This window comes from Myripristis murdjan, chromosome 4 (genome assembly GCF_902150065.1).
Source record: "Myripristis murdjan chromosome 4, fMyrMur1.1, whole genome shotgun sequence".
NCBI classification, from domain to species: domain Eukaryota; kingdom Metazoa; phylum Chordata; class Actinopteri; order Holocentriformes; family Holocentridae; genus Myripristis; species Myripristis murdjan.
This window is the reverse complement of record NC_043983.1, coordinates 18,188,970-18,213,487: the sequence shown is the minus strand read 5'-3', so window position 1 is coordinate 18,213,487 and position 24,518 is coordinate 18,188,970. Positions and strand designations below refer to the sequence as shown.

The window sequence follows — 24,518 nt, the reverse complement described above, 5'->3', positions numbered from 1 at the left end:
AAAAAAAAAACACAGACAGCTGTAATACAGAAGCAAGGTAGCCTGATGTTAAAATGTAGGCTGCTTTCAGTAGGTCACCACTAACTGCACCAGAAGACTGAACTTCCAGAACAAGCACTAAAAGTGCTAAAGGCAAATACATTGTCTGTCTCATGAAAAAGAACACAGAAAACACACAGGCAAAATGACACCGGATGAAACAATGGCATGTTCGTAACCTCCCCCACCAAAAGACAAAAAAGAGCCATCATAATGAAAACACTGGGGGAAGCAAAATAGCAGCGGGGTTCAGCGCATGTGAATAACCTTTCGGCGCTGGAAACACAGCTCACCCTTTCCAGAATAATTGAATTTGGTGTGCTTTGTGACCAAGTATAAAGGCCTCCCTTTGCGAAGCGGCAGGCCGGCCGTGGCTGTTGCATAACAGAGCTAATAAAGGAGGCCTACAGGGCCCAGGATGGAGAGGAGGAGGCAGACACGTGGGAACTGCCTCTGTTCTGCTGCTTTGTCTGGGGCCGCAAGCAAGCAGAGCCCTCGGGCATTAGTGTAGGCATGCCTGACATAACGCTCATTCCACAGTAACAAAAAAGCCCCACAAAACTGCTCAGCTTATCTGCAGAAGCTGGCAGGGTCAGGGCCCAGAGCTGCTCAAGGTATCCGCCGTCCTTAAAGACATAAGCAGCAACATGTACTGCATATCAGGGGCCAGTGCAAACAACACCAAGACAATGAATTCAGTAAATATCTTACTTAGTGTAACTTCTTCACCTGATCATGATTTGTAAACTAAAACTGTATAAACAATTGTAAAATAACTAAAACAGTGAACACTGCCAATCAATAGCCACAGTATGTAAAAACCCGGTAGGACTAGTGGATATACTGATATTGCAATATATTGTAATACTGTGATATGACAAAAGTGTTGTCTTTGGGCTGCATCATGATAAAGGAATCCAGTTATTAGACTGTGGTAAGGTGTTCTCTTATTTACCTCTACCTGATAAAAAAAAAAATCTTGTGTAAGTATCTCAAGAAAGCACCAACAGTCATCCTTACCATATTGTCAAACTATTGATATTGAGGTACTCGGTCAAAGATGTCTTGATATTTGATTTTGCACCATGTTACGGTGCAGCTGCTTAATAAAGAACTGGATCTGCACCATCAATACCTGAGCTTACTCCAAAAGACTAAGGCCAATGCTTCATGGAAAATTTTTTCAGTTTTTTTGGAGTGCCATCCAATGAAAATCATCAGTTTGGTTTGCATCACCGTTTGGAGTGTTCTGTATGGTTTTGATGACACAGCAACAGTAAAAGTTGCATTTACAACATGCAACTAACTGCATGGAAGCTGCACTGTGTAAAGTCAGCCTGAAAGGTTTCCTTATCACACAAAGAGCAGCAGCTTGTAACCAGAAAAAGGCTCTACAGGTGATATTTCTCCTGACTCTTTTATCCTTCCTGCACAGCCTGGTGGCGTCATACCAGCCTAAAAACAACAGGCTGCTCCTCAGTGACGGAGCGGTCCATATGCTCAGAGATGCTCCCTCGGTTTCCCAGGTGTGTGTGCGGTGCATTCACACACAGATCTCATTTTTCACTACAAGCTGTCATCTAACCAGAGCAGTTCCATCCAGGCCTTCTGCTGCCAGTCCCCTGGCTCTGGACACTGAAGTGGTCCGAGGGTAGCCACGGGCATACAGATGAACCTTGGCTGGTAAAGCACAACATCATCACCATCATCACTGCCAACTGTTTGTTTGAAATGAATGACTCAGGTGTTTTGTAGGTTATACCTCACTGACTGAGGTGTTCGGCCGTCTTGAGGCTCAGACAGCAGATCATTCAGGGCTGATCACAGGTTGCAAAAACCACAGGCACTGCAGAACACCACACTGACCTCACCAGTACCTGTACCTGCACCCAAAACTGTAACAAAGGTGTGTTCACAAGCTGTGGGTCTTTTCACTGTGTTTCTGCTACACTCTGACTACAGTTTCACTAGGATTTTGTCTTGAGCATAAGGAATTTGAGGAAACATCTGTTTGGCTTCAGTCACAGATCAAACTGCACTCACACAATGTTGTGAGTTTGATCCCAGATTGAGATCTACACCGTCACTCCTACTGTCACTTCTGCCGTGTCACTCTCCTCTATGAACTGCCACATTAAGAGCCATCTGTCATATCATATATCATATTTACAAAACAATATTTATTTTTAAATTTATCCACCAAACAGTTTTTTTAGACATAGCACAGCATATCCATTACTCTTTTGATTTAAGCTTTTTTTTTTTTTTTTTTTTTTTAAGAAAGTTAGCATGACAAGAGGTTGTGATGGTTATTTATTTATTTTGATAAATTAGTCAGGTATCACTATTCGTACCCACACCTAATACAATATAAAAGGATTTTTTTTTTTTTTAAAGTTTTGGTCACAATCATTTAAGATTTTTCTAAATGTCTTTTATGTTTGTGCCTAGTTTACCTTTGTATTTCTACTCTTTCCCATGAAAAAATGCGTCATGCTCAGTTGTAACCTGTCACTCATGATAATGGCCTAGAGTATCTAGTTGAAACCAGATAATTATCCACAAACCCATCGACCGTAAAAATTTAAAGTGTACTTGCAGACCAGTTGTTGAACCGGTCCTCGAGAGGAGAACAGAACTGAAGAAAATTCAGATGATCTTCGACACTACATTAATCTCTAGGAGAATCTTTGGCTCTTGCCATCCACATCATGTGTAAAAGGCATGCAAACATAGTCGATTTTCCTGTAGCTCACGGAAGAACTGGATTTTTTAAGAGCAGCATGGCTGACTGAATATGACTTTGTTTCTGCCTGTTGCATTTTAGCAGAAAATTGACTTTAGCAGTATGTAGTTACAAAACTAATGGTAACTAGTGAGAGATGGTGACAAAAGTTTATTTCACTAACCCTGGTAGCTTGCTAGAGTTGTATTTACCACTGAGCAGCACCTGCATTTACTGCATTTGTTCTGTCAGCCACAGAAAAGAGTCTGTAGTCATGCCCCCCCAACACACACACACACACACATACACACACACACACACACACACACACACACACACACACACACACACACACACACACACACACACACACACAACACTGATGACTGTAAGATCTTGTGAGACTCCTATCAGCTTTACATAACAATGGTTAATCAACTTGTGAGGAGGTGGGGGCCTTCAAGCAGATCAGGTTTTTTCTTATCTAGATTATAAGCAGCTGCTTTATACAAAATGCTACCAACATTTACAAAAAAATTGTTTTAACTCTGCTGTGTGCAATTATAGTTTGCTTTTTAAATAAAGCTGCACATCAAGATAAAGAAACCAGTGTTTCCACGATACTTTGAGCTGCTGTTTTTATGGGTCATTGTGAATTTCTGCTTTTCTCTCACAATACGACAGAGTTTAAATACTTTCTATAATTCCCCGTAATCTCCTGAAGTCTGCTTTGAATGCCTGATTGAGCCTGTTTCTGGGCTGGTGAAATCCCAGTCCCCACAAAAGCACATCCTTGCAGCTTTCCCAGTGGCCCAACTAGCATTCCTTACATATTTTCACAAAGATTTCTGGGAGTTGAAGTTTAATGTGCCCTCTGCCTTACACTCCTGGTTTTCAGTGTATAGCCTGCTTTGTGCTGTGTTTCATGGAAGGAAGTGAAGCATTATTTTGGGATCAAAACCACTATATCCACCAGACTAGTGATGTGTACTCAACAGGTTTGTATGTGTGGGAGCGTCTCTGTTGCTACTGGAACATGAGATTTAAATAACCGACAAGTTTCTGTGGTTGTGTTTAGTCAGGAGCGTGCAGGTAACTGGATGTCAGGAATCCACTCGCCTTACTGAGGAGCTTGAAGGAAAATGCAGACATCAGGTTCCCTATCGCATCAGGAGAAAGATGAGATTACTAGGCACTCAGGTGACCAGTCTGAGGCTTGTCTGTGTTGCTGAGTGGCCTTAGTGGAGTTAGTGGACGCTGTTTGAACAAAACTTTTATCTGAGCATGATCAAACGCCATTCAGCCTCACTTTGATCATTTCCAGCAGCAGCAGCAGCTCTATCCATCTGCCTCTAGCTACCCTGGAACATAACAAACCGGAAAGGCTGCCTATAGTTTCATAGAAAAAAAAAAAAAAAAAACTACAAGCTTGTCATATTCTGGGTCACTAAAAGGCAGACAGCACGTGGAAAAGAAATAATTTCGAAGGCAAAACTACCTCGTGCAGGGCAATCATGGGTGTTTACATCCCGTGGTGTTTGCATGGTAACTTCATCAAGAGGTGGGGGAGAGGCCAAGCGCTGCCAAATCTCAGCTGATTGACTGCTGTTCATCGTGGCTATCACATCCACCACAACGCGTGGCACCGCTGCTTCAAATTAAAGTATCCGGGGCAAAGTTATTGCCCTGGCCACAACAACATCAGCAACAACAACAACAACAACAATAACATAACTGCCATCACTTGTCGTCGCCGCCGCCGTCCTCCCCCCTCCCCTCCCACCCCTGCATCTTCCAGGGGAAGGCAGTAAAGGGGGAACTTGTTGAATTAATTTCGCTTAATCCCAACACTCACGAGAAGCCGTTTCAACCTACCTATCTCTGGGATCAATCCACGAAGTTTGCCGGGTGTTGTGGTCGATAAAAAACACTCTGCCATCGTAATCCCGGGCTTCCTCCCAGCCCGCGGGCAGCGGCAGCTCCGAGCTCTCTCGCCGCTTACCGCTGCTGACCCACGGCATAGCGTCGGGATGGTGAGGGGGCTGTAGCCGGACCCCCCTGCCCTTTTTTCCCCCCGAAAAGTTGCTCTTCACAGCATTACAAACTCTCCCTCAACGCACTTGTGGGCGCAAAAACGACACAAAAACTCCACCGTGGTTCGCACCCGAAGCAGTCCCGCTTGAGATACATCCACTTTTTTCGCCCCCAAAAAACTATCGCTGTACTCTCACGGTCCTCGGTCCTCCATGTTCGCCTCCTCCACCATATTTCATTCCTCCGTGTCCATATTCGGGCAGAGCGGATTTGCATAAACGCCTGGACGTACGACTGAGCGATCCTCTCCGTCCAATAGGGAAACTTGTAGCCGAGCCGCTTCAGGGAGCCTCAGTCTGAACCCAGTGTGTTATCGCTGGGAAATAAAGTTACCAGTCGGCGGTGTTTGAGTTGTCTTTCAGTAAATAACGTCTGTGACTGAGCGGCTCCTCCAAACGGAAAAGAAACACCAACGGCCATGACAACAACAAAGTGCTGCTCCTTCAAACTTCATGTCGAAGTGGCGAGGCTGCCTGGTGATGTTTAGAGCTAACCATAACTATCACAGCGGTCAAAAAAACAAAACAAACAACTTTTAATTAAATATTGTACTAATATACTGCTCCCAAAACACACGAGCATTTAGGTGAGTGCTAATCTAAACGTCCCTGTGATTTGTTGTTGCCTGCCGGGCTGCTCCGGTAATACAACAGCGCCCCCCTGTGTTTTCAATCAGAACTGGAGCCAGAATCAGAAATACTTCATTGATCCCCGACGGGAAACTGGGTCAGCTGCAGTCTCAAGAGAAGACTATATAACTAAGCACAGGTGAAATGCAAAAGAGGGCAAATATAAAAATATGTGCATTAGTAATTTGTAAAAATGTATGTGCATCATGTTGAAATATGTGCCTCAAGCCTACAAAAATATTACAACAGTAACTAACAATAGATACAGAAATAAGAAATTGAGAATGTGTAACAGATGTAATACAGAATAGATACGGTGGACCTTTATTTGGACATGTTTTTATTTAACCCTTGGAACAAAATCCCCTTTGTTTCTTTATTTCTTTTCACGAACATAAAAAGTAACTCCTCTGGCGGCTATGACGGTTAATTAATTAATTAATTAATTTATGAAAGTGTAGAGTTTGGTCTAAGAAAAAAAAAAATCCAAATTCTGAAGAAAAAAAGTGTTGTTATTGTTGTTGTTGTTTTTTGTAATAGGATAAAACTAAGAAAATGTCAAAGAAAGTGTGGCTGTGATTAAAAAAAAAATATATATTTTTTTTTAAGACGAGTAACAAAAAACATGTATCTTAATAGGCAAAACTGCCATATTTTTGACAGAGATTTTGTTCAGAAGGTAAAACAAAACATTTAAAAATGTTAGCCCAGGAGGTTCATTCATATCAGAGGGTTAAATCCAGGGGGGATACTCTTGTGATGATCCTTTATTATAAGAGGTGCAGGTTACAAGGTACAAACTTACACAGTCCACCTCTGCTATATAAAAAATAGTATAACCTTTATCTATAAATGTGCAACAAACACAGACAGTCCAGCTTCATTACATAACAAACAAGGTAGGCTACATAAACAAATAAGGTAAATGTGTATATCAACTGTTCCCTGTAAGATTAAAACAATATATTTGCACAAACATTGTTTTCATTACATTAAACCATAAGCGATAACAGTTCTCTCTTTTATGATAAAACTTTGTCCACATGGAACAGACTTTGGTTCCCTCATCACCAAAATCACCAGCAGTCAGTAGTGCAGGGGACAGAGCCTCAGCGCCCTGACAGCATCCACGCGGCCTCTGAATGATCACATCAGAGGTGATGAAGGGGGTAAAATGAAAGTAAAAGAGAGAGCAAGAACAAGAAGAAGAGTTTTTAACAATAATCAGGGTGTTTGGAGGGGAGAAAGTGTTCGGCCTCAGCTTTAAGATGGGTTGGTGTATTTGAGTCCATAATAACAAGCAATATCAACACCGAGTCATGCTCATTAGCTGCTCCTTTTCTTATTTCTGTCTTTTTCACATATGTACTATTGATCAGGGGTGTTTACAAGATATCTATAATCACACGGGGAGTTCAAGAGGAGGCAGATTCAGTTTTAGAAAATGTGGAGTTAAAGGGACATTGAGTAAGTAATCTAGGCCCTTTATCGACCTCTATGGGCGACCAGGTGGAACTGCAACAACACAGTTACAGCGTCTGTCCTCCTGCATGAGTCTGTGTCACAGTGAGGAGGCTCTGTCCTGTCCTGATGTTTGAATGGTGGAGGATTTCTCACTCCAGAGCAGAGGATGGTCATCAGATTTAACGACGCCATGTCAACATTTGTGTCCTCATGAAGAGCTTCCCTTTTCCAAGAGCAAACTTCTCAGAAAAACCTGAAGTTTGAGATGAATTCTGATGCAGTGAACCTCGAGGCTTGTCTTTCGTTCCTGTCAGCCAAGTCACCACTTGGCACACCCTCGGCTGGCCAGTAAACTCCTGGGATCTTGTTCTGTTTTCTTAAAATTTGTAATTATACTACATAGATTAGATATTAAAACAAATACATAACTACGGACAGAAGCACACACAGAAAGGAATTTTACTGTAAGAAAAAAAAACAGTGGTCATGGTCCTGAAAGTGAGTTTTGAAAGACAAAAATGTCAGTCTCTGGTACTGAGTAATAATCCTATAAATTTTGTGAAATAGGGCAATAAAAATCAAAAATCAATGCAAATGAATGAATAAATAAATTTGTGTCAACTTTGTGTCTAGAGATCCTAACTGATGGAATTGTTGGGGGGATGGGGTTCTTTTGCTGCAATCTGGAATAAGTACATAAGTACACCATGTTTGTGTGTGTGTGTGAGTGAGTGTGTGTGTGTGTGTGTGTGAGAGAGAGAGAGAGAGAGAGAGAGCGAGAGAGTGTATGTGTGTATGTGGCCACTGCCAAGACACTGGTCCAGTCAGCTGAGCATTTTGTTCTCCGGAGAAGGAGGAATTCAGCAGAACGGGGGATTTATGTATGCATTTTTGTTTGTGTGTTTGTGTATGATGTGTACAACTGTTTGTGTGTGTTCATGTGTGCATATGTTTATGGCTGGGAAACATTGTCTCACATTACAGCGTTAGTCTTTGGCCTCCTACTTTGCATGCTCACAGGCTACATAGTGTTCATATCTGAGCCCATACATACAATAAACTGTTCTGTTGTTTCTCCACCAATCGTTTTTTCAATCCCATGCAGCAGAAGGCCAGACTTTGAGACCAACCCGTCTCGAAATCCTGAATATTAAAAGTTAGGTTCAAATGACATGCGTTTTTTTTTGCGGAAATTAAATTTCATCATGCATCATTATCAATTAGACATATCAGCATAAGAATCAGTCCCGATAAATAGTTACAATCCATGAAACAGATACAGTATTGGCCTTATAAAGTAATTTTATTTCATGGACAATAAATGAATTAAATTGGATACATGGAATGCATTGGCTGCATATCTCCATTAAGTAGCCTTTGGGATGAATACATGATTCAGATATGTGGATATTAGTGTGTTTAGTCAGTGCTTGTTTGTGCTTGTGATTGTTTTCCACTGATTAAACACAGCAGTGAGTAATTCAGCATCAAATATTTTTGTCCAAGGCAGAATTGACATCCTGGACCACAGTAAGCTAATCTGTGTCTGCTCCACTTGGCATGTGGAAATGATAGTGGAAACAATTTAGTCATGTTTTCTTAGTGTTTAGCCCCTCAGTATTTGTTTGATTGGCCATACAAGAACTTTAAAACTGCTCTGGTGCTAGTGAGAGGAGAAACAAGATGGAGGACGGGAAGTTAGATCAATCCCAAGTCTCAGTATCTGCCACAATCTGTATAAAAATATCCTGTCTGGACTTAATTGCATCCCTTGTGGCCTGCTGGTTGGGAGAAAGTGTTAGACAGTGATCTAGTCGAAGGCTGGCCATCTCTGCCTCACCTCCCTCTGCCCATTGGCACAGCAGCGGCAGCAGGAGGACCACAAAGGGGAGGGGCGAAAGGGCCCCTCTCCTCCCTGCCACAGATGATGTGTGCTCCTCTGAGTCGGGAACTGTTTGTGTGAACGGCTCTTAGCTGAGAGCCAGAGTGGTCAACTCTAATTAGCAGGTGTCCCGAGCAGCTCCTGTCCCAACTGGACGTCACAAGCCTCTCCATCTGAAGTGCAAGCCAGATCAGCTCTTGTGGGTCTGTCAAGCGTGGAGGCCAGAGAGGGGTGAACCATGGACACATGCGCCTGCGCTTTGGAGCTGCTGGGGATGTTTGTGTATGTTGGAGCGTGGCTGTGTGCGTTAGCCACCACCATCATGCCACAGTGGCTGACCATGTCCACCGAGCTGCTGGCCATAGAGAGCTACGAGCTGGGCTTGTGGGAGACATGCGTGGTGCAGGATGTTGGGGGCATGGAGTGTAGATCTTATGACAGCCTGCTGGGCCTTTCCTACGACCTCAAGCTGGCCCGCATCTTCATGTGCATTTCTCTGGCCACAGGCCTCCTGGGGATCCTGGTGGCCATCCCGGGCCTTCACCTGGTCAACAGCTGTAAAGGACAGCAGGGCCGGCGAACCAAGAGGATGCTGACTATCATGGGAGGAGTGCTGGGAATGGTGTCAGGGGTGCTCTGCCTGATCCCAGTGTCCTATGTTGCTCATTTAGCGGTATTGCAGTTTTTTGATGACACTGTGCCTGAAGTGGTGCCACGGTGGGAGTTTGGTGATGCCTTGTTCTGTGGCTGGGTGGGAGGATTTCTCCTCGTAGTGGCTGGGCTCCTCCTGGTCACCTCTTGCTTATGCTCACAGCTGGAGCCTCAGCCCCTGCTGCAGCGGAGACACCAGGTTAGGAGTACAGATATTTGCTCCAGGAAGCGTTCAGATTATGTTTGACGGGGGAGTGTGACAGCACAACCACAGAACCAGACTGCTGTGCTTTTGAAACAATATCTGGTTTCATACCAAGACAATGTAGGAGGGGTGCTTCATCATGTTGTGAAAAAGAAGGATTTTGATATGATATCTGGAGATTTGTTTTTATAACACTTTATCATAGATAATAGTGAAAATGACATGTTAGCATGTTACAGTTTTATTGTAGAAAATGCCGCAGAATGATTAGCATGTATTTGCTGTAGATTATTTTTTTGACTTCACCTCCACAATCAAACTATATTAAAAGAAAAAAGTGCTGTGACCAATAGATTTTTTTAAAAAAGTTTGTAAAAAATGCTTTATTTTCCTTTTTCTGCCACGGAATCAGGGTCTGTTTCTTTTCATTGACAACACAGAGATTTCTGTTTCATAAAGACACTTTAGTTCATAAAATGCTGTAATCATAACTTATTCTCAGTACTAAGACATAGAAATTTGTTCCTGAAGCACAAATATTTTTATGCTTGTTTATAGATATATGTGTGTGTTTAGTGTTGCACAGAACATTCACATGATTCGTATAAAGACATCATTTATGATACTATTGACTAATTGCCTTGTTTTTTGAACGTCTCTTGTATTGCATTGCACTGTGTCTGCATGTATGTGTGGGAATAAGGATGCATCTTTAATTACAGTCTTTATGGTGTAAATGTTTTTGGCTTTACTCCACTGAGAGTCATCCAGTTGAATATGATCATTCATAATTCAGTTGTTCAATTAAGAAGATGTGACATGAACCAGAATCCAAAAAAAAAAAGAAAAAGAAAAAAGAAAAGAAAGAAAAAAAGAATCAGGTTGTCTTGTGTTACATCAGAGGTGGAAAGAGGCCCATTCTTTTCCTCAGGAGCCTTAGCATCTTGGAATAACGAGCACAAGCCACACTACAGTCGATTCATCATATGAATCACGCACACAACAAAACTGATGTGTCAGACGTGTTGAATCGAAGTATTCTCTACTTTCTCTGTTTGTAACTATATGGCAAGCTGAACAAGCAAAACAGAAAGTAGCCGACTTGGTTTTTTGTCAGATGTGTCTGCTATACTGGAAACACAGCTTGAGACTAATTCCAACAGATTTCCTGGTCACTCGCTGAGCTAAGCTGTGTTTAATGAATGCTTTAATGGTCAGCATGTCCTGTGAAGAATGCAGAACAGGTTGCCCTGTGGCCCCTGCTTTGACATAATTACACAAATTTGCCAAGGTCAGAGGCTGATGCTTCTCCTTCTGTTCCAAAAATCCAGTCTCCATGCTTTTACATAGGCACACATGTACAGTGGCACAAAAGTCCTGCCAACTATGATTTCAAAACCGTCACATCCTAATGATGGTGCTTCTCGGGTAGGTCATATATGTAGAGTGAAGTTAATGAGAGATAATGATGTTACCACAGAGCTATGCCTCATCTAAGAGCCACACAGGCAAGACCAGAGGTGCAAGTAACTAATTACATGTTACTGTAGATGAGTGATATTTTTGTGTGCTTGTACTTTTTTGAGTATTTTTATAGGCAGTAATTTTACTTTTGCTTAAGTACATTTTTTTGCCCGAGTACTGAACTTCACTACATTTTAGATCATACCCATTAGAGTCCATATGATCAATGACAGATTGTGTAACCGTTCATGATGAACGCTCAGTCAGCAAAGACGAGAAGAGGAATCTGTTTGTTTTGTTGGTTGTACTTTTTGTCATTTCCAAATTTCCAATAAAAAGTGCACAATGAGGATTTACAGATAGTTGATGGAAACAAGAACCATTTGGACCCAACCGGTAAAAATGGGGAATAATTGTGGAAAAAAAGGGAATAATGTCACTGAGTTGGCCTGGCAATGAGAACCGTGTTGACTCAGCCATCATTTTATGCGCTTATTCCACATTTGCTAATTGAGTCTACAGAGTCCTTACTTCAATCAACCCTCGGCAGTTTTGCGGGATGCCCCTTTAAAAGCATCTAGCTTGAGCCTTGTTCTCTCCTCCATTTATAACTGTGTGGAAAAGATCACACCTGACACAGATACTGTTTTGAAAAAGTAATTCCTCAGTAAAATATCAGCAAAGTAACACTACTTCTACTTGAGCAGCAGTTTGTAGTGCTCTTTCCATCACTGGGCAGGACAGGCTGGGCATAAAACAAAAAAAAACCTTCCTGGTTATGTCAGGCCTGCCAGAATAAGGCACTGTGGAGTGAACAAAGAGGTGCACCACCCAGTCCTTGGACTCTACACAGACTGAGGGGACGACCCGCTGTCTCCTGGTGCAGATGTCAGCAGGGAGGCCCAGAAAACACTCACCTTAATGGCAAAGAGATGTTCCCTTTGATTACTGACAGTCTCCAGTGTTGGAAACAGTCACCATGATAATATAATGGAAAGGGTATGTCGTCTTCTCATCAGGAAACTTTTTTTTTTAATGTACTTGACTTGATAAGTGAACTGCTCAGTGCAAAAAAAAATATTGTCAACATTTAACTTACCTAAATTATCTTCAGAAATGACTGAGTATTTCAGCTGACTGTGATGTGACAATCTCACAGTATGGAGATGATCCAAACCTGGGTTCAAAATTTGACATGGATTCAGAGGAACAGGCTTATGATTGCTGCTTTGTGAGATCCGCTCCCACACCCTCAGGATTTCCATGCACTAGAAAATCCCCCTTTACCTGCTCCATCGATGCATCAGTGGATTGAACACAGTTTCTCCTCATGTGATGTATTTTTCTGTTGTGTTTTTGCCTGTGTAAACCTAAAGGCGGTAAAACAGGGCAGCCTGTCAGTGGAGTTTTACAATGTGAAATTGCCTGACAGAGAGATAACAGAGAGAAGTACACAGACTACGATCGCATGTTAATCAGTGAGCATGAGCTCAGCAATCTCAGAAGACAATTACAGAATGGTTACGTATGATTGCTCAGCTGTAATACTGATCTTGATCTTTCCCCAAGCAAAAGAAGTACAATTGTGTTGATCACACAGCAAAATATCTTACTTTTAAATCTCATTATCAACCTACCACAGGCTTTGATAAAACATACACACTTTGACAGCTGACAGTGATCGAATCTTAACTGAATCATAAATGTCTTTGCCGGGTTGCTGATCACCTATCCCACAGTCTGATCTTATCTACGGACCTGCAATAGAGTCGATAGTGAAGATGCTGTAAAAATCGATTAGACAAAAGATAGATAACCCACTCGGGGTTGTATGTTGGGGAGGGAGAGAGAGAGAGAGGCTTTTATTCTTACTTTTACACTTTCCAAAACTCTTCATTAAAACAGTGCAAAATGTTTAGTCAGTCTCAGTTAAATTAATATTGCTGATTCTCTTGTTAAAGATTACTGATACCAAACTGCTGGGAGGTGTACAGCAAAATTACCAGTTTTGGTTTGCCTGTATTCTAGCATCATGCAACCTTCATGAGACTGATGGTGCAGGTCTGTCAGTCATCCACTTCTGAAACTTGTGTTTTTGACAAAGAGATGTGCTCCAACTGAAGAGGGCCCTTTGTTCCTCTGCAGCTCACCGCCCCCAGAGAGGTGCAGCAGGCCACTGGGCCAAAGTGTGTGTGCCTTCCCTGGCAACAATCACCACAGTGAGGCAGCCCCCTCTCCAAACTCACATGCCTGCTCTCGTCAGCCTCCCACCCAGGTCACATGAGCAGGGCCCCAGTCAATCTGACCTGCTCAGATCCCTCCTCACATGAGGCCTTAGAAGCCCACACCTTGGCATTTCACCTCCCCCGCTGGGGTGGCGATGTATGGCCTCATCAGTTATTACGGGAATACTCAGAGCACTCTTAGGTAACACTGGAGAGATAAAGTGCATTGTGACACACTGTATCCTGGTAAACATCTGTCCCTGACCAACTGCCACTTCAATCATGTGCGCTCTTTGAGCTATTTTTACTTCACAGGGAAATACAACACAATCTGACAGGCAGATTTGTTTTTATTTTTATTTATTTATTTATTTATATCTCTGTGCAATCATGACAATTCACTTGTTTTGTATGAAAATGCTACTTGAAATCACAGTAATAATTTCCTCATAAACCACATAATCTACATGACTGCGGTTTCAGGAAATTCAAAAGTGAAAGTACGGACTTTTGGAAGGTCACAAGACAACAAGGGGCACTGATAGAATAAGTGTGCTTGAGAAAGGTTTCCAAAAATTAACGGGAAATGATTTGACATGAAAGATAATCTTTACCATGAAATATGCACTGTTAAAGATTTATTGTGTACAGCACAACTACATTTTTATTATGTGAAGCACTGTTCTCACATGTTCCAAACAATTTTTCCCAATAATACACAGGCAGCTAATAAGCTAGAGAAGTTGCATGTGGTACCAATACTTGAGTATCTTCCTGCAGGTCTGTTTTCGTTTCTTTTTTTCTTTTTTTTTTTAAAGGGGAACACCACTCTATTTAAAAGTCTTTATGTTACTTCCCTGCAGGTTAAAATCAGTATTTATGGGCACAAACATGTTTATTTGAATGCTTAAGTGATTTCAGTCCAGTAAAAATATAATAAAGTGATGTCGCAAGATTTGGGTGCAACAAACACTGCCTCTGGGAGTATGACATGATGCTTAATGCCTGCCAATGCAAATTCAACAGTCCCCGGAAATAAGACTAAGCAAAAAATATGACTCAGCGTCGCAGTTTTAGATGTGAATTTGGGCTCTGCAATTTTCAAGTCAGTTTTCCATTGGATGAGGAGTTGAAAAGAATACATGTTTTCTTATATTTTAATGCATGAAAGTTTTTCTGAGGCCATACCTTGCTCTCACAAGGCCTCTCCAGTGTGGAATCCAGGATTATCCCTGCCTTGGTGATCTTCATTGGCCCTGTTTGGCGATCCTGATGATGACAAGGTCGTCACTGTCCAAGGACCGTGCAGAGGGTCTCTGACATGCTGTGCTTCAGTGCTCAGGGGCCGCCTGGTGTATCGGTAGCAGAGGAACAGTAGCCCAACGATGATGATCATAACGGAGGCAAAAATCCCCACTCCAATGGCTGCTCCTATTTGCTGACTGGTGGGGGCTGCAGGGAGGAAGAAGTCTGCAGGGAAGTCTATGGAGCTGTTGCTCAGCACAGAGCTCATGTTCCACAGCAGCGGCACCAGGGAGCTCAGCCCTGTGAGCACGTACAGAGACCCTGCCGCCAGAAAGAGCTCTCTGATGTGATCACGACTCTCCACAGAGAAGTAGGCCATCCTCATGGCCAAAGCTGCACTGATGCTCCCGGCCAGGCCGCAGATCATGGCCACCACCATCAGAACCTGGGCCACAGAGATCTCCACCGGCACAAAGCCATCCCCAATGCTGATGGTGTGACAGAACTCCATCTGGTCGAGGGTGTGGCTGTAGAAACACGCCCTCCAGATGCCCACCCAGGCCAGACCTGAGGTGATAACGGACGTGTCAGACACATACCAAAGCCTCCAATCATTGAGGCCGGCTGTGACCATCGTCAGGATCCACGCCACAACTCCTCCCACCAGGCCCAGGAACTGCCAGTGCGCTGTGTGAGCCAGGTACATCATCCTGCTGCTGCTGCGGCGCTGCCACGACTTCAACGGGACGTCTGAATGTGGACAGGGTGTGTATGTGTGTGTTTGGGGGGGGCTACCTGCTCACACTCAGTGGCAGCATGTAGACTCAGGCATGGTTAACTTCATACAGCTTGTTTGAGCTCCATCACACCTGCTCAAAACCAAAACAGCCACACCCCAAATGTTAAATAATCACAGAGGTGTGTTTTCTAGCTAAGAATGAACTTACATGCACATTCATGTCCTGCTATAATGCTTAGATATGCAAGTATTGTAATCTGGCACTGTTTACACTGTTTACAATATCCCAGTTAAACTGAGCTTAACTATCCAGATTGCCCTGTGATGGACTGGTGACCTGTCACCTGGCACCTAATGCATGCTGGGATAGGTTCCTCCACCCCAGGATTAAGCCAGTAAAAAAAAAAAATTAATGACATGCAGATATTGTCAGGTGAACGGTCAGATATAAGCACAGTTTTATGATTTTACAGCTGGTTCATGTAAGTTATTTTTCCATGGTAATATTGAGAGTACACTATTCTCTAATGTATAAGGATATTTGTTGGTGCAAAAAAGATGCTCATTAACACAGCTATTCCAGAATGAGATATTGAGTGAAAAGTGAACCAGCATCTAGAATGTCCTATGCACACAACACAGGTGATTGATCGGTATATAACACAAAATAAAGTCCTGAGGCAGACCAAAATAATGTTATTCGTTTTTTTTTCTTCTTCTAAAAGGATGTGTACAAGCAATATAACCCTGGAGACACGGGCAGACAGTGCCAGTATGACTCTTTAATTTTCTATTTGAACAAGGAGAATTTCAGTCAGTGTCAATGTGGCTGTAAGCTGTCCAACTCATCACCATGAAACTACAGCAGTTTCTTTTTCATGATCCGTCATGATGTTGACATTAATGTCATCAAATCACCATGTATGAATATTTCTAATTACAATTCGTTCATAAATGGTGTATATTTTGTGTGTGAGTGTATTTGCAAAAGCAGATGAATGCCATTCATGAACAAAAAAAGAAATGACCCATTGTATATAATGCAAACATACTTCCTGAATTTAAAAACCAAAATTTTGTCATCAAAGCCAATATCGCACAGCTATGCCTTCGCCTACAAGTATGATTTTTTTTTTTTAACTGACATTCGGTGGAAAAAAAAAACACACACACACAATATGTGATTGTGTATATGAATTCTTCATTCAGAGAAAAAATGAAAAATAAAACCATTACCTTTGGATGTTTCTCGAAATACATGCTGAATATTGTCAACGGCAAATATTCAGAAGTCGATCATGTTCACATGTAGAAAGAGAGCAAAACTCCTGAGGACTGCTGTGACATAATGTTGACAGGGCTTTGTTGAACACGTTTTTGTGAATTGGTTTACAGTCAGTATAAGTATTGCTGTAGTTAATGATTGATCAGCTATATCTATTTAATTCTTGCACAAGGTAGGAAATAAAATAAGACAGTCCTTTTCACTCACCTTGCTATCTTTGGTTTCTTTCTTTATTTTTGAATTCTGTGTTTTCAAAACCCACCAAATCATTTCATAGATATCGCCTGTATCTTTAGCAAAAACATGTGTGATATTCTCATTTTACTTTTACTAGAGGTTTTAACACTTGACACCAAGACATTTCTTGTCATGCCAAAGTCTTCCCCTGATAACCACATTATCAGTAGAGAGCAGGCGGGGGAAGGTTAATATATTACACTAGGGAATGGGCTGATTGCTGAACAGTCAATGAAAGACACCTTCCTGGTTTCAGCAGACCCTTTATTTTATATAAAGTAGCACAGCTGATAATAAAGTGTTAAAAGACAAGCTGTAGCAGTGCATGAAGCGTGTGAAACTGTAACATACTCAAATATGCAAAAGAAAATACATGCGAGCTGTCTTGTCCTTGGAGAAGTCATTTACTTCCTTTAGTGTGAAATTTAAGACATCAGATATAAAGTCTGTCAAAATGCTTCTGAGTGAAATATTTCCATTTTGGGTTGCAATATGATGAACCTTGACCATTGAAGATTTTTTTAGTGTTGAAAATAAACTAGAAGTCAAGTTAACAAGTGTCTTATGAAATACTGCGAACACACAGCTTATTCTATCATTTTGAGAAGTAGATCCTTTTTTAGTATCCTCCTAAAAAGGGCAGCCAATCAGCACTAATTTGAGCACACTTCATCTGCACTGTGAGGAAATGCAGAAAATGTAACCTGCAGAGGTAATAAGACTATACAGCTACACTTCATCAATTAAAATGTCGTCCATATATTGTAAGTATAAACATATGAAGCGGTATTTTGGGCTGCATATAAAAATGGGACTCATAGATGCAACATAAAGATGGTGCTCAAAGACGGCGTAGTGTTCTCATTGAAACAGGATCGGGCGACTCCCTGGAATGTCTGATGTGGATCACACCAACGACAAAACTCTGGGACGTCAAGTGCTACTTGTGTGTAGTGAAGTCCAACAAGTGCTCTTTAAAATGACCAGTATCTGCTCACTGTCTCATTACAGGTACATTCACAGGGATGCTGCACTAAAGCCTCTCCCTCAATTTAAGCTTATGAAATTTACTGATCTTAAAGCCTCTTCTTTGGGGAGGAAAGTGAGGAATCAAAAATCTGTGTAAAAGGCCACCAGTTTACATATATTAAGAAACAAAACCCTTGTACTTCACTGACAACTTGAGCCAGTTTTTTTTGGAGGGGGAAAGGGATTTCAGGATGCAAAGTCAATGAAACATATTGTAATGTGGAAATAGGCATTGATTAATGCTCCAAGTTGACAGACTATATAAACACATCAGATAACACGGCTGCTAAAATCAGTTGAAGATAAAATACTCTCCCCTCCTGTACAGATTCCAAAGACTACAATAAATTACTAAAAAAAAAACACATTAAAAAAGTAATGGCATGGAATTACTTTTTAAACGCATCAGATACAATGGCTGATGCCGGGAAAACAGCACCTTTCAAAAAGGAGTCATTTAGGGGAGGCCATCAGTCCAAGTGGATTTATGGCAGTCCAGCTTAGAGGAGAAGATGTGAAAAACAGGAAGTAATGGGACAAGCTCTGGCTCCACCACAGCATGATCTGTGTGTGATGACTGGGAGAAAAATGACAGAAAATATAACATTCCTCACCTGTCCCAAAGTCTTCTCTGTCTACAGATGATAATCTCTGCTGCCCTCTGTTGGACAAAGGGATCAACTGCAATTTGGACCAAAGTAACTATCTGTAAGCTTTCAGACTGTGTGTGTGTGTGTGTGTGTGTGTGTGTGTATGTGTGTGTATGTGTGTGTGTGTGTGTGTGTGTTTTTTTTTTAAAGAGCAACAGTCACTGAGAATCCATCTTCACAACGGTAGCCTCTGCTCCAGTGGTAGACTGTCCATCAGACACTTGAGCTGCTCCTCACCCAGTTTGATCTTATCCTCTAGCTTGCGCTGCTCGATGATGAGTGCAGACTTCATCTTGACAAAGTGCTCATAGTCCGTAAGGCTCTCTTCCTCCAGGTAGCTGGCCAGGATGTCATAAACCACTCGCTCCCGACGGTCAAGGTTCTCCTTCAGTTCCTTCGCGTCCTCATGCTGTCGGATCAACAGCTTCCTTTTTTCAATCAATATACGCTGCAGAGAGGAGACAAATGTATTTAAGATAAACAGGCACTAGAAAATAACACTTTGAGGAGATGTGCTGAGTTGTTTTTCTCTTTTGTTGTCTTGTCTTGTGTTTTTTTTTTTTTTTTTGCTCTTCCCATTCAACACTAATTACTGGCTAATATTTCTCACATTTATATTATGTCTTTTTTTCCTTCAAACAGTTTTACTTACACAATGTTACCGGATTGGCTAGTCAAACAACTGACAACAAACTGAGTGCCTTCAGAAAATAGTGAGTGCCCCTCAAGACACAATACACTTTCTCCTTTTCTTTTTGCTCCAGTGAACTCACCCTCTCCTCAGGAGTGGTGTCCTCCTCCAGATTGTTGAGGGCGTTCTCCACCCGGGCCAGACGACCCGACAGGGACAGCAGCAGGCTGACCACCTTGTCCAAGTCCCCAACAAACATCCTGAACTTGTCCAGTTCATTAGGTTTGCAGACCTGCTGTACGACGGCCTCCACCTCGTCTCCTAGGCTGTTGTTTTCCAGGATGTCCTCCTGAAGACTCTCCCTGGCCTCCCGCAGCACCTGCAGCTTCCTGCTCAGGCTGTCGATCAGCTCTTGCTGCAGATGGCCATGCAAAATACAACATTCAAAACGAGAGAGGTTTGGTTATTACTGATGACTAACAAAAAGGAAAGTGCAATAACACCATTTTATAAGGCCAAAGTTCCTTGGTCTTACTCCTGGAAGAGGGTTTCAGTGCAAAGACAGCACCCTAACCTCTTGTATGTTTGTGTTTCCACCACACTCCAAGAACAGAAAACTTAATGCTAATAAGGATGGGATGTCTAGTCATTCTGCAACTGACAACAGCAAAACATTAAGCATGGAAGATGTTGCAGCCGTCTTTATGTTCATTATTATTTCCTACTGTGTCACTGGGATGTTGCATTTGGTGCGAAGAAGAGACACCTGGAGGCTGAAAATGAATTTGAGGGATGCTACAAAAGCAAGAGATGATAGATGAAACTACTTTTAGGAAGAGTACACAGCGTGTGGTCGGAAACAGAAAGGAATCATGTTCATCTTCTCAACTCCTAGCTGAATGATCTCTTGACAAAACAATTTGATAATTTGTGTTCGATTTCAAGAATGACAGGGGTGATAGTGTTGCACAGCTTATGTTATTGTATGTCTAACTAATCAGGGAAGTTCAGTGCTAAAACTCCACTCTGACAGCTGCCAGGCACTTGGAAAGTACTTCCTAGGTTGCAGGGACCATTTTGGGGACCAGGTACTCCCCTGGGCAAAATGAGTGACTGGCTCTTCCACTGGAAAGGGGAAAAGAAACTTCTGGTTCCTGAAAAGTGTTCCTGGGTTAAGGAGACAGTTCCTGTTCTGGAAAAGGGGTGTTTGCTTTCTTTGGATCATAATGGAAAACTTTATGTTGCAGCACTTTTGTACTTTCTTCATTGGGATACAGGACAAAAATGCTTGTCTACTGTACAGAGTGGTAACCTGTCATCCCTCAAGGTTAAAGATTTTGGCAGCTGGGAGAGACAAAACAAATATTCCCCACATTGAAGACGCATTTCACTTCATCTTGACTGCCTTGGTTCATTTTGTTAAAATCCATTTATTTTTGTTTGAAATGTTCTAAGATTTCCTTGTGGCTGGTTTGGGTGTTGTGAGGAAGACAGAGAGAGACAGAGAGAGATTCATACTTTGGTAGCTCCCAGTAATTTAATGGCAGGACAATGTTTCAATCTCAGAGAGATCTTCATCAGGCAACAGTTACTCTCTCTCTCTGTGATTGAAATGTTGTCTTGCCATTAAATTATTGGGAGTTACCTATACAATGTGTGGATCTCTCTAACTTCCACTCAGTAAACTTATTTGGATCCTGCACCTGTAGTAAGTTTTACTGGATGTGCATACTTCTCCCCTCCAATGTGGTTTAGGTGTTGTATAGTTAGTGTCACTGCTAATTAACTCCAAGAAGAGACTCTACATGTATGGTACCTTCTTGTTGGCAAGATCAATATCCAGTTCATCCTCTGAATCTTCCTCTTCCTGCTCCTGCATGTCCTTCATCTTGATAAGGAGCTCAGCCTTGGGAGCAGATGTGCTGTAATATGTAGAACTGGTCACCACGGCGACAGCTGCAGCTAAACTGTCCTCTTCTTTCCTGCAATGTAAATAACAAATAATGTTCAGTATAAAAACTAGTTAAAATAGCTTCTTTTTCAACAACGATTTTTTGACCTGCCATTTTGACCCAAAAGGTGCTCAAGAACGCAATTATAATTCTCAATGCCACCATTATAATGAGTAATGAATTATGATCGATCACTGTATTCAGAACTCTGTCTTGGACAGTGGACAGTGTAAATACATTTTATGACAGCAGCGCAAAGCTTATTTTGTACTGTTGATTGTGGACACTATAATGAATATTTTCAGCATTTCTATCCTTACATGGAGCAGTCAGTTACCACCAGCTCAAGTTATTAGCAGTGACATCATGATTCTTCTGAGTTGTCACCTATCATTTTCCCTACAAATCGTATCCATAACACTCACAGTATACCAACGGTAACAAATTTATGCTTATGACTTTGCTTGTTTACAAATAATTCATGGAAATACAGATTACATCAGTCAATTAATGTCAGACGCTGGCAAACGGGCTATGTAGTGGAGTAAAATCTGTCTCAGCTGCAACTAAGAAATAAGCAAAGAACTGTGGTAAATCATTGATACAAGCATGGCCACCTGTTGAGCTAACAGCAAAACCGAAGGTGAAGGATAAGAGCAAGCCTGACCTTTCCTCAGCAGGCCGGGATGCAGTGTGCTTAGAGGGCACCTTCCTGCGCTGGTGAGCACCCTCCAACAGCTGCTCCCCCTGGGGGAAAATGCCCTCCATCATGTCCATGGTGGTCTTCATCTTGCTCTGGTCCAGAATGTCAGCTAGAGACTTGTCCTTGCCCATGATGTCCCGGGCCAGCTCTTCTCTCTTCTGGTCCTCTTCAGAGAGCCCAGGCTTCAGGGCCACCCTGTTGCTACTGGACTCGTCTGCAGGCTGCAACGGCTGCTGACTGTCATGAGTGTTTGTATCTGTGTCTTTCTGAGGCCTTAGGCCTGTCTGAGCAGCTTGCGTGCTGTCAGGATCCCTCTGCCACGTGACGGCACGGAACACAGCGTAGTCTTGGTCTGGAGCGACCAAACTGCTGAGCCCGGTCACACCAAGCCCCTCAGCTTCAGCAGTGGTCGTGTCACTTTGCAACAGGTACTGATAATTCCCCTTTTCTATTGCGCTCTCTGAGTGAACAATCCTGATGGGCACCTTCTTCACTGCGGTATTGTTGTTTCCCATCACATTCTCCATCCTGAGATGTTAGAAAAAGAAGAGCAAAGGGAGAGGAGAGGCCATGAATTTATCAATCTTCCAGAAAGAGTCTCAGAGTTTCCCCTGTGTCTTTCTGTGAGGGGAGGAGAAATATGGTTGTTGCAGTTATTCTCTCCATATGCTGATTTAAAGTCTCATCATGGCAGAAGAGCTTTTTTCCATGCTGAGTACCCTGAAACATCCAAGACATCTAGACTCCGCCCACCGCTTTGGTTTCCCCTAGCTGGAATATTCGTACTGTACAGTCTTAAATTCACTACAGATGATACCAGTTAGCTCTGAATCAGGAATATGAACAAACAGCTTCAAGAAAGGAACATTTTATACACAAGGCATTTTGTTGATTCACAGCCAGATCACTAAGGGCCTTAACAGAAATGCAGAGGATCTCTCTAATTTGCTGTGGTTTGACAGGACTCACGTGTTGATTCTAGGGAAGCAGTGACTCTCAATAAGCCCCTTTGTACATGTAACATAAAGACGCAATAAAGAGGAGCAGCACAGTCACTCTGCTCACACTGAGCTGTGGCCGTAGTTCAAGAACAATTGCTATGCTGGGCACTTTTGTGGCTACCATATGAAATTTTCTTTCTGATGAGAAAAAATGTTTGAAGTTTACCTGTTGGTGTCTTCATCTTGCAGAAAGACTGGAGGCTTGTCACTGAGTCTTTGTGGAGAAAACTGTGGTGATGGCGGGCGCTGCCCCTCCATACTGGCCAGCACTGTGGGTCCGTAGGAGGAAGTCAGGGAAGAAGAGGCTGGCTGAGGATTGGATGTTGATACTTGATGCACTGCCCCTTGTTCTTTGTCCACAAGTTCTTTGCTCTGCTCAGAATCTCTCTTTGGAGAGTGGGTGGTGACAAGGGTGGGGTTAAGGTCCCTGCTGGGAGAGCAGTGGCTGAGGACTTCACTCTGGGAACTGGTGAAGGACTCGTGGGAGTCGCCAAGTTGGAAAGCAGTCTCTGGACGTCTAGAATTGTCCAGCTTAGGCAGGGGAGGCCTTTCTGGTGCAGAGGGCTTTCTCCTCAGGCCAGACAGTGGTTCAACGTGGCTGTGGTCCTCAGGGTGCTGAGGAGTAGAGTCTATGAGACTATGGGGGACAGATGTTGGCCTGTGGTACACAGAGGCAGGGGCAGCTCTGTGTCTGCTTTCAGGGTTGGTTCCTGTCACAGGCAGTGGGGGTGGTGCTGAGTAATGTTCAAACTCCACAGGCTTTTCTTTCACTTTACAGTCACCAGGCTCCCTGTCAGAGAACCTGAGAAACAGAATAGAAAGCTTTTAATTACACACTGTTCAACAGCTAGGCAGCAGGGACTATCATCTGCAGCTCAATCAAATAATACAGTGTGTCATAAGCCTTGATCATCTCTATAGCAGCCACTATGATTATGACTATTCCAACATGACAAGACACACGTCTCCCTCTGTTTTGCAATTCTCCTCCCTGGTAACTATTCAGCTGGTGGCCTGGAGAGGAATATTTCTGTTCCCACAAGTCTGCATAGGGGAATAAATAATCCTCTCTAGACCAAAGGAGCAAGACAAGATCATTTTTTCCCTCGCTGATTCACATTTACAGTTTTAACCCTTTGAGGGCCAAAGTTAGACATGCAAGAGGGTGGACAATTTTGAAGAGGTCACGACAGTCAGTGAACACTGAGTAGGGCTCTGGTATACCATGGTCAAGTAGACCCAGTATATCAAGGGGACTTATGTTTTAGTCTGAGTCCTCAGTGCCTTTGGAAGTGAGGATTACTACCAGCTAAGATAAAAACAATTTTGGGACTTTTAATATCATTTTGGCTATGCGACTGTAATGGATGAATAAGTGTAACCGTCTGCACAAGACAATATCACACAGGGATGCAGCAGCTGAGTTGAGGTTTTTGTGCATAAAGACGTGGACCAGTGCTATAATGAAACCATACAACTCAGTGAAGTGTCAGACTGCTGTCATTAACTGGGCCATCAACACTCTATGGTAGAAGCATGCAAGCTCCCCTGATGTTTTTTGAGTGTACAAGAATGCATGCACATTCAACACTGCCTGCTCATTATATTACACATTATACACTATACACATTAGACATACACATTATACACATTACATGCACGTTCAAG

General features: G+C 42.5%; 4 protein-coding genes across 7 annotated transcripts in view; 1 reads left to right on the top strand and 3 right to left on the bottom strand.

Moving 5' to 3' along the window:
• The window catches only part of wwc3 (WWC family member 3), a 34,209-nt gene extending 28,778 nt beyond the window's left edge, over nucleotides 1-5,431 (bottom strand). Inside the window, exon 1 of the mRNA XM_030050278.1 lies at nucleotides 4,640-5,431. Within this exon, the coding sequence (XP_029906138.1) occupies nucleotides 4,640-4,785 (146 nt within the window). The 5' untranslated portion in view covers nucleotides 4,786-5,431. The remainder of the gene's footprint in view (nucleotides 1-4,639) is intronic.
• A 3,351-nt stretch (nucleotides 5,432-8,782) lies between these two features.
• Nucleotides 8,783-10,214, top strand: cldn33b (claudin 33b). Its single transcript, XM_030049935.1, has one exon. The coding sequence runs from the start codon at nucleotides 9,072-9,074 to the stop codon at nucleotides 9,729-9,731; it is 660 nt and encodes a 219-aa protein (XP_029905795.1). The 5' UTR covers nucleotides 8,783-9,071; the 3' UTR covers nucleotides 9,732-10,214.
• A 4,315-nt stretch (nucleotides 10,215-14,529) lies between these two features.
• Nucleotides 14,530-15,332, bottom strand: cldn34a (claudin 34a). Its single transcript, XM_030050198.1, has one exon. It carries the CDS (start codon nucleotides 15,330-15,332, stop codon nucleotides 14,574-14,576), a length of 759 nt encoding a protein of 252 aa, XP_029906058.1. The 3' UTR covers nucleotides 14,530-14,573.
• Nucleotides 15,333-17,130: 1,798 nt separating this feature from the next.
• Nucleotides 17,131-24,518, bottom strand: part of shroom2a (shroom family member 2a) — a 36,448-nt gene continuing 29,060 nt past the window's right edge. For all 4 annotated transcript variants that reach the window (XM_030049556.1, XM_030049559.1, XM_030049560.1 and 1 more), the window contains 5 exons: nucleotides 23,017-23,652; nucleotides 21,814-22,377; nucleotides 21,011-21,176; nucleotides 19,337-19,609; nucleotides 17,131-19,011 (listed from right to left, as the gene is read on the bottom strand). In XM_030049556.1, the coding sequence (XP_029905416.1) occupies nucleotides 18,739-19,011; nucleotides 19,337-19,609; nucleotides 21,011-21,176; nucleotides 21,814-22,377; nucleotides 23,017-23,652 (1,912 nt within the window). In that variant the 3' untranslated portion in view covers nucleotides 17,131-18,738. The remainder of the gene's footprint in view (nucleotides 19,012-19,336; nucleotides 19,610-21,010; nucleotides 21,177-21,813; nucleotides 22,378-23,016; nucleotides 23,653-24,518) is intronic.

What these genes read in the sequence shown, in the direction of transcription:
- cldn33b (XM_030049935.1), top strand. Translation starts at nt 9,072, where the DNA reads ATGGACACATGCGCCTGCGCTTTGGAGCTGCTGGGGATGTTTGTGTAT.
- cldn34a (XM_030050198.1), bottom strand. Translation starts at nt 15,332, where the DNA reads ATGATGTACCTGGCTCACACAGCGCACTGGCAGTTCCTGGGCCTGGTG.